The following is a 16430-nucleotide window of genomic DNA, read 5'->3' on the forward strand; positions in this document are numbered from 1 at the left end:
TGACAACTGTAGATATACATATTCTGTAAGAAGCAACTCGAAACTCACCGCAGAACACGAACGTGAATTAATGCCAGAATGTTATATGTATACGTAGAACGTTATAATAAAATTTATGGTATATTCGTATCACCGTAAGTCGGTTATTAACATTTTACGAGTGAAATACGAAGTGAACACTCAAATAATCGCACTGCTGGTGTCTATGCAGATACAGATATTTGTATGACACATATCAAATAAAAAAATAATTGGCATACTCAATAATAGTTTCATAGTTTTTTATAAAATACAACAATGGCTGTGGTCTGGGCGGGAAATTCCAAGCCAGAGTCAGAAAGCGACGATTCGTCACAGGGTCACAAAACCATTAATTTCTATAGAAAACTACATTGGACGCTTTTACAGCACTTTCGATAACATCAAAACTACATTAGAGAAGTATTTTTCAAAGGACCAACCACTAAGAATAAATCGCTGAATTTACCTTATAAATATTTAGCCTAATTTTGTTTGTTTATATATTTTTTATGATTTTTTTTATTGTCTACGAACTCTACATTTAAAAAACTAATTGTTTTATAAGCATTGGTCATCAGATAAGTAGATAGTACTTAATTACCAATAATACCCTCATAAGAATATTCAATAAATATAATCACATTTTAAATTAACTTATGTAATTTTGTTGACAGGACAGCAAAAGTAGATTAAATAAAAAAACACCATTGTATACGACAAAACTTCTCTGGGTTGAATATAATCTGTCCTTTTAAATATATTAAATAAATGAATATATTTAAATTACGAGATTATAGATTTTGTTTAAAAAACTAAATAGATATATAAAATAAAAAATACATATTACGAGTATCTATCTACTCAAATATAATACAGAAAGATTTTTGATAAATGATAAAAAATTAACTTCAATGCTTTTCTTGGAGTTTAAATGGGACCAAGCTGAAAGTATATCCTTCCAAACAAAAAAACGACATTACAACTATAATTAAATAAATAATATACAAACATGAATAAGCCGATTTTATAATCTCCTTCTTTTTATAAGTTGGTTAGTCTCTGCACTGTTTAATAAGTAAGTTTTTAAAATTTTCTTCAAGCTTATGAAAAAATACACTAATAATTTTAAACTCTTCATCGAGGTTAAAATAGGTATTGATTTCAACTTTCGGAGACTATAATAAAAAGAGGAAATGCTATATATCACGTTGCTAATAGCATTACACTTTTTTGAAGGTTTTTCGTGAACCATTGGAATACAAAGGAATCAAATTTAAATAAAGTTTCCATTTTATGTAATGTTATATCCGCATAAATGTAATGCTTTGTTCGAATATATGAAGTTAATTTTACTTGGTGGTAGAACTTAGTGCATGCCCGTCTGGGTAGATACCACCCACTCATCAGATATTCTATTGCCAAAGAGCAGTACTCAGTATTGTTATGTTCCGACTTGAAGGATGAGTGAGCCAGTGTAACTCCAGGCATAAAGGCCATAACAACTTATTTAAGGTTGGCGGCGCATTGGCGATGTAAGGAATTATTAATATTTCTTACAGCGCTCTTGCTTATGGGTGGTGGGCACCACTTACCATCAGGTAGCCTAGTTGCTCGGTTGCCAATCTATACAAAAAAAACATTGTGCTATAAAACAAACATATTCTACAAACAAAAGCATACAAACATACGATGTGTATTATAACTTAAAACAATATTTGTACATTGCATGTTTGAAGAAATCAGTAAAGCATAATATTATTATATTTATCTATCGAGCAATATGTATAAAATTATTACAATGAAATGAGTGTGCCAAGAATGGTCTTTGGTACTAAAATTAAAAACAAATAATTATACGTTTCTGGATACATTTTAAATTATTTTCATGAATATATTAAAATATTATAATATGCAAAAAATAATAAACAAAGACACTAACTAGATGAAACAAAAAATACCTTTGTTTCAAACCAACTAGTGCCTATCCAAAAAAGCATCAATTTGATATTGATGGTATATTCTATATTATTAAATATTACCCGGTTGTATTATGAAATTAAAAATACTTTCGATATACTATCATACATTTTATAATGTGATGCACCTATGTTATAATTTTCGCCTGATTCTTCGAAAATGGCAGCACTGGTCAAAATATAATAACGATTTTATTGGAGTGTTGTAACTATTACGTTGGCTGCATTTCATATTCATATATTATTGCCATATCTCTTGGATAATAGTGCACCTATTTACTTCAATTTTCGATCTTGAATTAAGTTATTAAGATCAAAAATGAGTCTTGAAAGTTCAAGTTCGAATAAAATTTAGGTTTATTATAGTAGCAATTATACTAATCAAGTAACCGAAAACTGTCTTACACAAAGTAAAAATAATATGGTCTTAGGCATTTACAAACAAGTAATATAAAAATATAAAGAAATAAAACAAGGTTAATTCAAGTTTTACACATTCTGAATCCAAAAGGCACCGATTTTTCAACAACTTAATTTATATTATATCCATAATATAACTTTAAATTCTTGAATAGTATAACAAATATAATAGTCATGATATTTAATGCACTTTTTTCCTATTTTAGTATATTTGTCACATTCAACGATACTAAAGTGTAAAATTATAACTGATACTGGCAGCTCCAATAATACATATTTTTTATAGGTTGGTACTTGATAGACATTGATTTATTCTTATTGCCATTTTCATTTTAGTTGACTTTTTAGTATTAGTAATTTGTCTACGGTTGAACGTTTATTGATTATCTAGGTAACAACTGATTTATAACTTAAATTAATATTTTTCTCATATCCCGCCATTTGATACCTAGATAACTTGTATCTAGTTATTTAAACAAATAATTCTTATTAATTCATACTAGACATTAAATTACTTTTAGTGTTCTTTTGAAAAAAAATTCTACTCTTGTATTATATATTGCTTGTAATAAAATAAATTTAAGAAGTAATTTTCTAATGAGCCGTTTTATATGTTTATTAAGAATTATTTGTAATTTAAATCATAATATTTTAAACTTACCTACATACTTATTGTAAAAAAATAATAACACGCCTCCATTTTTAAAAACAGTTTGACCTTGTTTTTTGTTTATTAAACTTTGCAAAACGTAAATATTCTCCAATATATTCATAGCGGTTTCAACAATCGCTAAACAAAATGTTATAGTTTATATTAACGTAATAATTAAAAGCGATTTAAATCCTAACTGCGTTTGCAGATTCAGCTAAAGTAAAACATGTCTGAACGTGGTCGAGGAAGAGCCCGCGGACGTGCGGGAAGAGGAGGTGATGGAACTGGACAACCACCGAGAAGGCCTGGGGAGCTACCTGGGCCTTATCAGCAACAACCAAGTCAACCGGGGCCCAGACCGCAACCACCCTCGGCTTGGGGTCCTCCGTCTGTTGCTCCTCCAGTTAGAGCTGGTATGCCTGCGCCGTCTGTTGGCAGGGCCTCCCATCGAACTACTCCTTCAACTCATGAACACCCAGGAGATGTCGATATTCAACAAAGAATGCAAACAATTGCAATATGTATTTATACTTTTTTTTTTTTTTTTTTTTCTTATTTTTCTTCTTTTTATTTATCTTTTTTTATTATTTATTTCTCTTACTAAGAAACTAGTATTAGTTTCTTAATAAAAAAGCCACATGCGTGATCAGACCCAACTGAATAATAACTTATTTATTTTGAAATATTACTCGATCGATATATATAGATATTTATGTATATACATACATAGAGTACTATTTCAAAATAAATAAGTTATTATTCAGTTGGGTCTGATCATGCATGTGGCTTTGGTGAGCATTTCAACAGTAAACTCATGAACAAGAACTTAAATGCCTTTTGCATATATATATATATATATCCATAAACACATTATCAAACTTAAAAAACATGAGCTATTTAATATTAATAAATTAAAAACAACAAATAATTTTTAGCCCAACCATCAGCTAGTGGAGAGCCAGGGTCAGCAGTTGTCGGTCGTGGATCACGTAGAGGTGGTGGACGTGTCTTGCCAGAACAAATGCAGATCATGCGCACTCGTCCTGAAACAGTGACTTCCAAGAAAGGTAATTTTTCAACAATATAATACAACACTAATATGATAAATAAAGATGTAATAATAATTACAAACAGGTTGTAATGCATAATACTGCAAAGCGATTAGTAAATTGCCAATTCCATGTCAATAAATGAATCTTTGGTTTTTTGTCCACCTTCTTCAAATGAATTACAATAGCATCCTATTAAAAATTGGTTGAAGTCATTGAATGGAAATATTAGATAAAAATTATCTGTCACATGAATTTACATGTATCATCTAGTGAGTATATGTTCCACTTTGCCCATGTTAACCTGTCTAACATAGCACATATTTTGTCATAAAGAAATGCGAATGTTTATAACTATTGTACCTATAACATGGTTAGAATATCTGTACACCTTGCTGGAATGCAATGCCCTCTCATACATCCACGCTTCACACGGTATAGTGAAGTGAATGGCACTTGACTGTGACTGCTCCATCGCCATATATATGGTGACAAGATATGATATGTCTTCTAAGCCAGGTGCACAGATATTTTTAATACTTGGTTTTGCCTGACTGTATATATATATGTATATATTTTATTTAATATTTTTAGTCAATTCAGATCAAGTTTGACATGTCTTAATAGAACAGTCCATCAAATGCATCGCTTAAAAACTCTATATCTCATATCTTAAAAACTCGACTTTCCCTTTGAATCTTTCCTAAAACAGTATATATAGTGTATACTTAGTATAACAAAAGAGACCATGCATTGTTTCAGTGTAAAGATTAAAAAGTGAAAAATAACCAAATTTAACTAATCAATATAATCTAGAGTAATATTATAAATGTGAAAGTAAGTCTGTTTATCTGTTACATTTTCATGGCTCAACCACTAAACCTAATTTGATGAAATTTGATATGAAGCAAGCTTTCTTTTTTATTTTATTATAATACCTTCTAACACACAGCCAAAAACTAGTTTTTAATATTTGTTTTGATGATTAATTAAATTATTGTAAATAGTTCCAGTGTCTGTTAATTTAATTTTTTGCTATGCCAGTATTTATTTTATATTTTCTTATATTGATATTTTAATCCATTGTTATATATAGATCATCGTCATTGAACATTAGTAAAAAAATATTTACTGACATCTAAATATTAATGTATTTCTATGCTAGAAAACCATATTATGAATGAATGAATTACTATGTAATTACATAGTAAGTAATGGACAATGTTCACACTGTTGATATTCATAACTTTAGCATATTCTCGGAAACCATGGCACACCTGATATTTTTTAAACAATGTTTTGAAATTATTCTATTTCGAAAGTCCTTAATGGGTTTTAGAATACTTTCAGAAATCATTAATGGAATACTTATTGATGATTTACATATCCCATGCAAACTATGATGTTATCGGTTAGTTTTCTTTTGATTTTGTTGTGTCTGAGTATCTTCTATCAAGATTTAAATCTAAATATTTTACACAAGTTTCATTAGGTCTTCAGGTCTCATAATGACTTCTAGAAATGAACCTAAAATAGAAACTTACATTGGAGTACTACTAATACTGTAGTTTTTTTGAGGTGCTATTTTAGAGTCCTTTATATCAGTTTAAAGTAAGTCTGCTGTATGTATTGAGTAGTGGGTAACTTGCTGTCAAATGTAAAACGGTCAAAATTTTTAAGTTTAAGTAGATGTTGCTTGTGCCGTAATATTTATGCAATGTAAGAATATTTTAAATTTAGCTCTGTTATCACTTTGTGCTTAATTCTATGAACTTGTTACTAATTCTTTACAAGCCTTTATTTTATATATAGTGGTCTATGTTAAGCTGACAAAAATAATTAAAAGGATTCAGTTTTACTGACTCAGTAATAATTCTCTTGACTTTTGACACATGCACAGATGTTTGGATAACTGAAATCTTTTGTTCCTAAGCAGTCTACTTAATACCCAACATGTCATAACTTTTATTTATTAATTTTATAATGTATTATGTAAAACTATTTTGCATCCTCCTGTATTTTCCTACTATTGTAAAAAGTAGCATAATCTTTGTTTAAAAAAAATTTCAAGCAAAATAGCAGACTCATTACAATCAGTTTTGTAGTTTGCTAAATACCATGTTTTCTATATATCACCGTAAGATTACAAACATCGTTAGATTACAATCTATCTCGTCAGATTGTAAACTGTCGGAATATTGTGAACCGTGAAACATGATTGCAATTTAACGCATTATTTTTCGCTATATTGTAATCTATCGATGGGAAGCGGGCAAATTGTGAACTGGCGTAGAACGGAATGCATCTCGCGCGCTGATTGGTTGAACATTATGTGCTCCACGGCATCCGCCATATTATTTCACCGTAAAATTGCAAATACAGTTATATTATAATCTATTTCGCGAAATTGTAATAGATTGTGAACGTTTATTCAATTTGCAATAAAATATAAATATTTTCGATAGTTCATAATATTTCGGTTAGGTTAAGTTAGAGTTGTTATGATTTAACTGAAATTTACTTCGATAGATTGTAAGCTACCAAATAATAACGGTGACGTATGATTGGTCGCTCTTACAATAAGACCAGCCAATCAGGTAACAGATTGTAATCTAACAGTTTGACTTCGACAGATTACAATATAGCGAAAAATAATGCGTTACATTGCAATCATATTTCACAGTTCACAATATTTCGTCAAATTAGAATCTGTCTCGTCAGATTGTAATCTAAAGATTTTTGTAATCTTACGGTGACATATATAAATAAAAAAAAAATACTAAATGTAACAATGTCTGGTGAGAGGTAAGAAGAAGTATCAAAGCAAGAATCAACATCAAAGTAGCACAGCAACTAAACCAAGTAGAACTGGTGGTGGAATGTTAAATCTCAGCCTCGCTTTGTATATAACCTAGAACCCTAATAATATGTGCGTTTAATATTCCAATAACTTTCACCTTGCAGTTGTTTTTAATGTCGAGATGTCGCGAATACTCAACATTTTTTTTTTCGCCGAATACCGAAATAAAAAGAGGATAGATTTCAGATCAGATCAGTGGTCAGTACGACAAAAAGAAATCATAAATGTAGTCAGACAGACAATAAAACGTATTTTTATAAGTTGAAAGAAGCTACTAAAATTAAAAATAATATAACTGCTTATAAAACAGAATGAATTTCAAACAATAAATACATAAAGCAATAAAATATATTCTGAAAATTTGAGATTTGGTTAGTTGTTGAGCAATAGTCATGACCAATGCTGAACCCTATTTGTAATACTAACCACTGTGCATTGTAGATACAGGCCAGAAATTTGATTTCTTTACTCAAAACATCAAAAATAATGTAACAAGTTATAATTAATACAGATTTAATACAATTTTTAATTTATTTAAAAAAAACTGTTATTTATTAACTATTATTGCTTTTTAGATCTTGTTATTATTGTTTTATAAAAGCTATAATATTGTTTTGTAAGCAAGAATTCTTTAATTTTAAAAGTTGCAACGATCATTGTTTGTCTTTCAGCTAAAGTCTTGTAGTTTGTTATGAAATTTAGATCCAAATATGATCAAAGATGTGTTTGTTTTAGGAAGTACTGGAACACCATTGGATTTGTCCGCAAACTACTTCACCGTTGAAACAACTCCAAATTGGTCCCTCTATCAATATCATGTTGATTTCTCACCAGAAGAAGATAACACTGGAATTCGTAAAGCGCTATTACGTATTCACGCAAAAACACTTGGAGGGTAACTATGAAGAGCACTCTAATTTATGATTAACAAAAGTATTAATTTACAAGAATATAATATTCTATTTTAGTTCTACATCACTAAAATATATATTTACATTACAATACCAATATTTTCAGATATATATTTGATGGTTCTACATTGTATACTGTATCTCGATTACATCCAGAGCCATTGGAATTGTACTCTGATCGTACTACAGACGGTGCCCGCATGAGATTATTAGTCAAGGTTAATTATGTTTGCTTATGTTATCTACTTAATCTTATTAAACTAATTTTTTGATTACTTGTCTCTTTGGTTTTGTTGGACAGCTTCTTAGGTTATAGAATCCCTTAGATGCCCAGTTTGTACTATCAAAACTTGAATTTTTCTTTTAAGAAATTCTCACACAAGTGACAAATTCTAGTAACATATAACGGTTTTGTAACGTTCTCGATTCTACTCCGAAAGAACTTCGATTATTCCTCACAAAAATAAAATCAGATTATAAGAAAAAAAATCAGGTGAACGGCAATGATAAAAGTTTCGACTAAATAGTAATATGATAGTGTATAGAATTGGCGCCCTGGAGTTAGGGAATTTAGATGTGTAACTACATTGCCTAAAGCCTTTGGTATTGTCCCTGATTATATATGTCTTATATATTGACTGATTACTGTCCTCTAAGACTATGAGAGTGAGAGTAAGAATTTTGAGATTGCAGCAGTGGTAGTATACATATACAAACTTGTCCTCCACAATATCTCCTGTGCAGTTGGCTGAGGTTGGCCGCTCTGTTGGTAATAGAATTAATATTCTTAAAATATTTGTTTTACAGCTTACCTGCCAAGTAAGCCCTGGTGACTATCACTACATTCAAATATTCAACATCATTATAAGAACATGCTTCAGCATAATGCAACTGCAGCTAATGAACAGAGATTTCTTTGATCCGGCTGCAAAGGTAACATAATATGAGTTAAATACTTCACATTATAAACCAATTTAAAAAAAATTGTCAGATTTCTTTTTTTAAATAATTATTTTTATTTAATGAATAATTACGTTTTGCACATTTTCACATGAACATTTCAGATTGATATACCTGAGTATAAGCTTCAAATATGGCCAGGATATAAAACTACTATCAATCAATATGAAGATCGCCTTCTAATGGTGACTGAAATCACACACAAAGTAAGTGTAACTAGATCATCATAATTTATTAGATTGGTAACGACCCACTAATAATATATTCAATTCTCAAGCAGCAATATGTTGTATTGTTGTGTTCTCGTTTAAAAGGTTAGTGAGCCAATGTAACTACGGGCATCAGGGATATAACAACTTGTTTCTATCGTTTCTGGCGCTTTGGAAATGTAAGGAATGGTTAAAATGTATGGCACCAATTTCTATATGGGCAGTGGTCATCATCAACTCAACAAATTTGTTCACCTACCCATGTCATAAATATTAATAAAGATGATTCATGATTTACACCAATTGCTTTGCACTAGTTTCTGTAATAATGTACCAATTGTTATTTAGCATAAAAAAAAGTAAAAGTTGTGATTTGATTTATGATTGATGGTATGGGTGATTGAGTGTAATGTATGGATATTTTTAGGTTCTACGAATGGACACAGTGCTTCAAATGCTTAAAGAGTATGCATCAACCAAGGGTGCAAATTATAAAAAAATATTTTTGGAAGACATTGTTGGTAAAATTGTCATGACAGACTACAACAAAAAAACATACAGGGTCGATGATGTAACTTGGAACGAGACGCCGAGATCGACTTTCAAAATGAAAAATGAAAATGTCTCGTATCTCGACTACTACACCAAGGTAAACAATAACAAGCCCCGCTTCACATGCTCGATGAATATTAATAACAATGATCACTGTGTAAATTTAAAATGATGCCCCTTTTTAGAAATACAATATCAAGATTCAAGACGGTGGCCAGCCGCTACTGATATCTCGCTCGAAGGCCCGCGACATCCGCGCCGGCATGCCCGAGCTGGTGTACCTGGTGCCGGAGCTGTGTCGGCAGACCGGCCTGTCGGACGACATGCGCAGCAACTTCCAGCTGATGCGCTCGCTCGCCGTGCACACCAAGATCGGACCGGACGTGCGCATTCAGAGGCTGCTCAACTTCAATCGCCGTCTCACACAAAATAAGCAAGTCGTAGAGGTAAGTTATTTACTCGTAATTCCTTGCACTTGAAAAGTCGTCAGAGGACCCATATTTTAAGCAGTGATTATCTGAACATTTACCAAATCAAATGAATTTATAAAATCTAATTTCTTGACAGGAACTGGCTAAATGGAATATGAAATTATCGAACTCATTGGTACGCTTCAAAGGTCGCCAACTTCCGGCTGAAAACATAGTTCAAGGTAGCAATGCTAAGTACCCAGCTGGTGATACCAATGATGGCTGGACTAGAGATATGCGGTATTAAATACCTTATTTTGCTTTATTATTTAAATAATGTCGTAATCTGCTTAACCTTTATAAATTGTGGTGTAATGCGAATCTTGCTATCACCCACTTCTCCATCGGAAATGTTCCCATGGACATTTGACGGTTTTAAATGTATTTTTAGTCGACTTTTATGACACCCACAAGATTACATGGCGTAGCTATTTTCTACTTATTAGAAAATACCTACGTCTACACTGACACAATAAATTAATTAAATATATTTTTTATTTTCATTTATCTATTGAATTAGTTACATAATATAATTAAAAATGACTTATTAAACCTTTACTATATGAATAAATAAAAAATATTTTATAATATTCAAAATAATTTGTTTGACTCTTCTAGATCTAAAAACTTGTTTACCATCGCGAATTTGCCTTCTTGGGTTGTCATAACACCTGAGCGACAGCGTAGGGATACAGAAAGTTTCGTAGAATTGATTATGAAGACTGGAAATGGCGTAGGCTTCAGAATGCCTAGACCAGAAATAGGTACACATTTTTTTATTACATTAAATTTACATATTATCTTACAAATTATTAAATTCGCAATATTGTTATAGTTACTATCCAGCGTGATGGTCAGATGGAGTATGCTGGAATGTGCGAAAATGTTATCGCAAGAAAAAATCCTGCAATGATAGTTTGTGTCCTGGCTCGAAATTATGCTGACAGGTATTACTAAATCTGTTTCTCGATTGGCTGCTTCCAAACTAATCAATAATTATTTATATATGCAAGTCCTTTGCTTTTTATGATTTAATTAATATTGTAACGAAACTAATTCATTGCAGCTATTGAAAGCTTCATGCCGTATTTATGTTCTATGTAAGGTTATTATATTTGGTCTTGCCTCTAGTCTATTAGGTCTCCAATTGCGAGGCCCGGTGTTGAAAGCGGATGAAAGACATTGGAGGTTATCTGTCACGATCTCTATTCAGCCGTATCATATTATATTTTTTAAGATATATGTCCATGCCACAGAAAAAGTTGATCAAAGTAGTTCCGCAGCAAATGCTACTAAAAATAGAACAGTTATAGACACGGCAACTGTTTGATACATTTATAAATCTCTAAAATATATATAGGTGTAAATAAATGCGATTACTTAATTATTTAAAGTAAATTGTAGCTTTTGCATTTCACTAAATATCCATAAAAAGTGCTTATATTATGTTTATGTACTTGAAAGCAGTTGTTAGTGGTTTCCATTTTATTCTATTATAGTGCAACGTTGTTAATTTTTATTTAAATCAATTAGGTATGAAGCCATCAAGAAAAAATGCACTGTGGATCGCGCTGTACCCACCCAAGTGATTTGCGCCCGAAATATGACTAGCAAATCTGCCATGTCCATAGCTACTAAAGTGGCTATCCAAATCAATTGCAAGGTATTATAGTTAACCCTTTTCTTCTTTATATATGTGGAATTTGGAATAACAAAGTCTAAATTACGAACAATTTAAAAGAAAAATTACCAAAACGAATTTACACTAAATTATCCACTAAATTATCCACTTTGACAGCTCGGCGGAGCGCCATGGACCGTCGAAATCCCACTGCCCACTCTCATGGTGGTGGGCTACGACGTGTGCCACGACACTCGCTCTAAGGAGAAGAGCTTCGGCGCATTTGTGGCGACCCTGGACCGTCAGATGACTCACTACTACACTAGCGTCAACGCGCACACGTCGGGCGAGGAACTCAGCGCACACATTGGATTCAATATCTTGTGCGCTGTGCGAAAGTACCGCGAGAGGAATGGTTAGTATTCATAAATATAATATTATTCTGTACAAGAAACAGAAAATGAGAAATTCCGGTATACAGAACAAGTCACCAAATATAAACACAATAAACATATGCTGAAATCATAACATCCCTTTTAGACACAATTAAATTAATGTTACTGTTACAGGTGTATTGCCTGGACGCATCTTCTTTTACCGCGATGGCGTAGGCGATGGCCAAATTCCATACGTCAAAAGCCACGAAGTAAGTTACATTAATAAAAAAACACTTAAATAAAGAACTAAATAATACTAAATTATTTTTGTTTTATAGGTGGAGGAGATTAAGAAGAAACTAGCTGAGGTCTATGGTAACACTGACATCAAAATGGCGTTCATCGTTGTTTCAAAGAGAATTAATACGAGAGTATTCATTGACCGCGGTCGCACCGGCGAGAATCCTCGTCCTGGCACTGTAATAGACGACGTGGTTACTTTGCCAGAGAGGTGAGCTCGTTTCTATTGTCTATATTTAAGTTGCTTGCTAATTTTAGTAGGCATACAATTAAAGATAATACATAAAAATAAAATATGGTGTTATTAAAACCACAAATTTATTAGACTGACAAAGAGAAAAGAACTAGGTATAACACATTAAATATTTTGAAATAATTTTACCCAATTAAATAAAACACATTGTAGACACTCTCAGAAGGCACCAGTTTTTTTTTTTTTTAATTGACCTATATATTAATCTGAACTTCACTACATATTTAATCTTATAAGGTTAAAAAAAAGTGGAAATCCTTTTAATCGTTTCTGAGATTAGTGAAAACATACAGATAACAGTGAACAAGTCAGAAGTGCCAAATAACATTAGTTTAATAATTATATGAAAGAAATATTATATGTTGTTTTATTTCAATATATAATATTTAATTCAGCTAGTTATATTAGTAGAATACTTTTACAAAAATAATATAACATCAATACATGCTACTTTCGTTGTTTGTATACTTTACACCTAACATGAATCTATTTTGTTTCAGATACGACTTCTTCTTGGTATCCCAGAATGTGCGCGAAGGAACTATCGCTCCCACTTCTTACAACGTCATCGAAGATACCTCGAGCTTAGATCCAGACCGCGTAAGTTTAATCCGCTTTGTAAAAAATATAGGGAACCCTCCGAACAGGCCCCGTCACTGGATATAATTTTCAGTACAGAATTAAGTGATGTTATTAAAATAACTTAAATGAAAAATATTTTTCGTTTTAACAAACTATAAAGATATTTTAGATCTCAAAAAAGGTAACGGATAGTATTCATGTAGCCGAAACCACTTATATTAATTATCTGATCTGGTAAGAACTTGAAAATGAACTTTGTTGAGCTGTTCTCAACTGGATGAGATATTTGTAAAACTAATAGTGATAATCATATTTAAATCTCAGTACAACATTACATTACAATATATTATTATATTACGATTAGATTATTGACGAAAATACTAATGTGAACTTTCACAGTCGACAGTGCCTATCTGTGTTTGCTACCCTGATTCAAGAAAGAACAATTCATAAAAAATAGTCAAATAAATATTTAGAAATAATCTCCAGTAGGAGATGCGAATGACGTGAGTACTGTTTCCAGATCCAGCGCCTGACGTACAAGCTGACGCACATGTACTTCAACTGCTCGACGCAGGTGCGCGTGCCGGCCGTCTGCCAGTACGCGCACAAGCTGGCCTTCCTGGCCGCCAACAGTCTGCACAACCAGCCGCACTACTCGCTCAACGAAACTCTTTATTTCCTTTAATTTTTTTATTTTTTTTACTATTTTTTTTAATCAATTCGCTTAGTTGAACCACCTGATTTCTATTGATAAGTTTTTATTATTACTATTATACAGCTCACGTTGCATTTAATTTAGTTTATAGTTTCAGTGCTTGGATGGATATAGTTCCTATATAGTTGTTTTTGTTGAAGTAGTCAAGTTGAGCATTTAACAATCTTATTATTAAACATATGTCACTTATAAACTACAGGAGTAATTCTGGATAACATATATTGGTGTTTCAATCTTAATAGTTCATAAGATTTTTGCTTACACATTTCAATTACGAAATGTTGTAATTTGCTTTTTTGTTCATGTGTATTTATAAATTACACTTATTATCTACACATTTTTCATAAGATATATTGATGTTTCAATGTTATTAATAAGACTGTAATTTTTCGATTATTCGATACTTACGTATTGAAGACGAAAGTAAAAAAAAAATGCAGCTGCATTCGGCTGTTAAAATATAGAACATTTTGAGGAATTTAAAATTTGTCTGTGTTTAAGTGTCATATTAAGTGTTAGATTTAGAAAATATATAAGACTTGATAAAAAATTTACTCTTTTGAATTACCGTGTTTTTTAATTGTTAATAAATGTTTTAAATAGTTTACACATGGCCTAAGTACAGTTATTACATTTGTGACAATTAAACGATTCCAAATACTACTAATCATAAGGTAAGGAATATTTTATTCAGTATATTTCGTAGCAGGCCCGTCTTAACCCGGGGTGCAGGGAGTGCAAAAAATCCTAGACAACACGTGTTTGTTAAAATAGGGAGATCGCCAGAACACTGCTTGTTACCCGGGTTTGTTGTGTTTAAGACTATCTCATAGTGTAAGGAGAATGAACCTGGATTGTTCAAATTATTTTTTTTTCTACCTCGTTTTTACATGTTAACTTATACTAAAAGTATAAATTGCGAAAGACTAATAGGAAGGACTTGATCTGTTTTTGAATGCCATTATAAAAGTATTAAGAGTCAGAATCGCTTGTCACAGTGATTATTATTAATTATATTTTTTTAGAATATATAACATTTTTTAAAACGTGATTACTTTTGTTACTTTATATTGAATAAAGTCTAATATCTATGGAATGGTCTTTTATTTTGTTCCTCAAAGCAAAACTTGTCACAGCGATTATGCATGATTAAATACTGTGATTTATATTCTAACACTGTCGGTAGCCAGCAGGCGCAGACATGGGCGCCGAAGAAAATATGAACCATTCCTTAAATCCCAATGCGGCCACCAATCCTGGAAAATAGCACTTAAGTCCCTTAATCATCCCCTCAACCGAAACACAATATGCAGTCTTGGTATAAGGCGGTACCTTTCCAAAGTTTTTTTTTTAAATAAACTAATTTTCATGTTTATTGGTTTTTTATTTTTTCCTTCCTACGAAAAGTGAAGAATTTGTACAGAGTCATCATGACTGACCGTAATAATATAGATACTTTGATCAGATGGAAGCAGTTGTAAAAACACGAGATGTGAAAATTAAACATTTAATAGCAAATCACTTTTAAAATATTTTAATATCATTATGTTAATAAAAATTTTAAAATATTTTAATTAACATAATGATTTCATTCTTCAAGTTTCATCTTTCTATAATTTTTACGCAGTCATGACCGTTCGTGTAAGGTATTATGTGGCTTTTGGTAGTATTTTTGAATCAAACTTAGGTATAGACGAAACATACATAATGTATGAACAAAATATGATAGATTCGATTAAGTTTTTAGTTAGAGAGACAGCTCTCGACTGTAATTTTCCAATGTCGTCCCATGTTTTATTTCGGGTGTAACTATCGGAAAAACTATTAAATAAACGATCATTATGAGGACGGTGAGATGTTGAGAGATGTGAGACTTGACATGTTGAATATGTTACACCTATTAAGAAATTCTCTTATGGTCGGATTAAGTCTACAGAATTATGTATGGGATAATTTGTATTGAATTCAAACAGTAGAAAATCTCAGTAGCAGACCGGAACCTGGTCGTTGGCCCTCTACCTAAATGATTTTCAGACGTATCAGATTTGCCTTTCAATCGCATCATAAAACTGAGGAAATAGAGAACGCACTTGCGTCTGCGGCTTTGCGCGCACACTTGTACCCTCACTATGATAGGTAATTATGTTCAGCGCGTGAATGTGAATTGCGTTTATTTGTGATAACTATACCTACTACCTCGTTTTGGTCATCTACTTATCACATTCGAGCAATACTTAGTATTTTTTTTTACAATATTAAGGTTAAGTAAGCCGATGTAACTACAGACAAGGGATATAACATCTTAGCTCGCATGGTTTGTACTGCATTGATGATGTAAGGAATGGGTATTATTTCTTACAGCGCTAATGTCTATGGGTTATGGTGATCACTTACCATCAGCTGGCCCATTTGAACTTTTTTTAAATAGCTAGGCGTACAGGACGATATTTTTTTTTAAATAGGGAGGCTATTTAAAAAAAAATATTTAAATCTAGATAA

At 31.6% G+C, this 16430-nt stretch overlaps 1 protein-coding gene across 4 annotated transcripts; it reads left to right on the forward strand.

Moving 5' to 3' along the window:
• Positions 1-2715: 2715 nt before the first annotated feature.
• LOC125066290 (piwi-like protein Siwi) lies at positions 2716-15021 on the forward strand. 4 transcript variants are annotated; one of them, XM_047674321.1, is made up of 18 exons: positions 2716-2808; positions 3278-3594; positions 4005-4136; positions 7714-7873; positions 7996-8107; positions 8697-8822; positions 8954-9055; positions 9486-9707; positions 9796-10056; positions 10178-10320; positions 10699-10844; positions 10916-11027; positions 11614-11743; positions 11879-12116; positions 12271-12347; positions 12417-12589; positions 13132-13231; positions 13737-15021. In XM_047674321.1, the coding sequence occupies exons 2-18, from the start codon at positions 3348-3350 to the stop codon at positions 13899-13901; spliced, it is 2646 nt and encodes an 881-aa protein (XP_047530277.1). In that variant the 5' UTR covers positions 2716-2808; positions 3278-3347; the 3' UTR covers positions 13902-15021. The 4 variants fall into 4 exon arrangements, with proteins under 4 accessions (XP_047530277.1, XP_047530275.1, XP_047530278.1 ...); XM_047674319.1 differs by having other exon boundaries at positions 3278-3590; XM_047674322.1 differs by lacking the exon at positions 2716-2808 and adding an exon at positions 3148-3166.
• The last annotated feature ends 1409 nt before the right edge of the window (positions 15022-16430 follow it).

This window comes from Vanessa atalanta, chromosome 9, assembly GCF_905147765.1.
Source record: "Vanessa atalanta chromosome 9, ilVanAtal1.2, whole genome shotgun sequence".
Lineage (NCBI taxonomy): Eukaryota > Metazoa > Arthropoda > Insecta > Lepidoptera > Nymphalidae > Vanessa > Vanessa atalanta.

Coding starts and splice junctions, on each gene's coding strand:
- LOC125066290 (XM_047674319.1), top strand. CDS start 3,296: ATGTCTGAACGTGGTCGAGGAAGAGCCCGCGGACGTGCGGGAAGAGGA. Junction 8,108..8,696: donor GCATGAGATTATTAGTCAAG/GTTAATTATGTT, acceptor TTTGTTTTACAG/CTTACCTGCCAAGTAAGCCC. Junction 11,028..11,613: donor GCTCGAAATTATGCTGACAG/GTATTACTAAAT, acceptor TAAATCAATTAG/GTATGAAGCCATCAAGAAAA.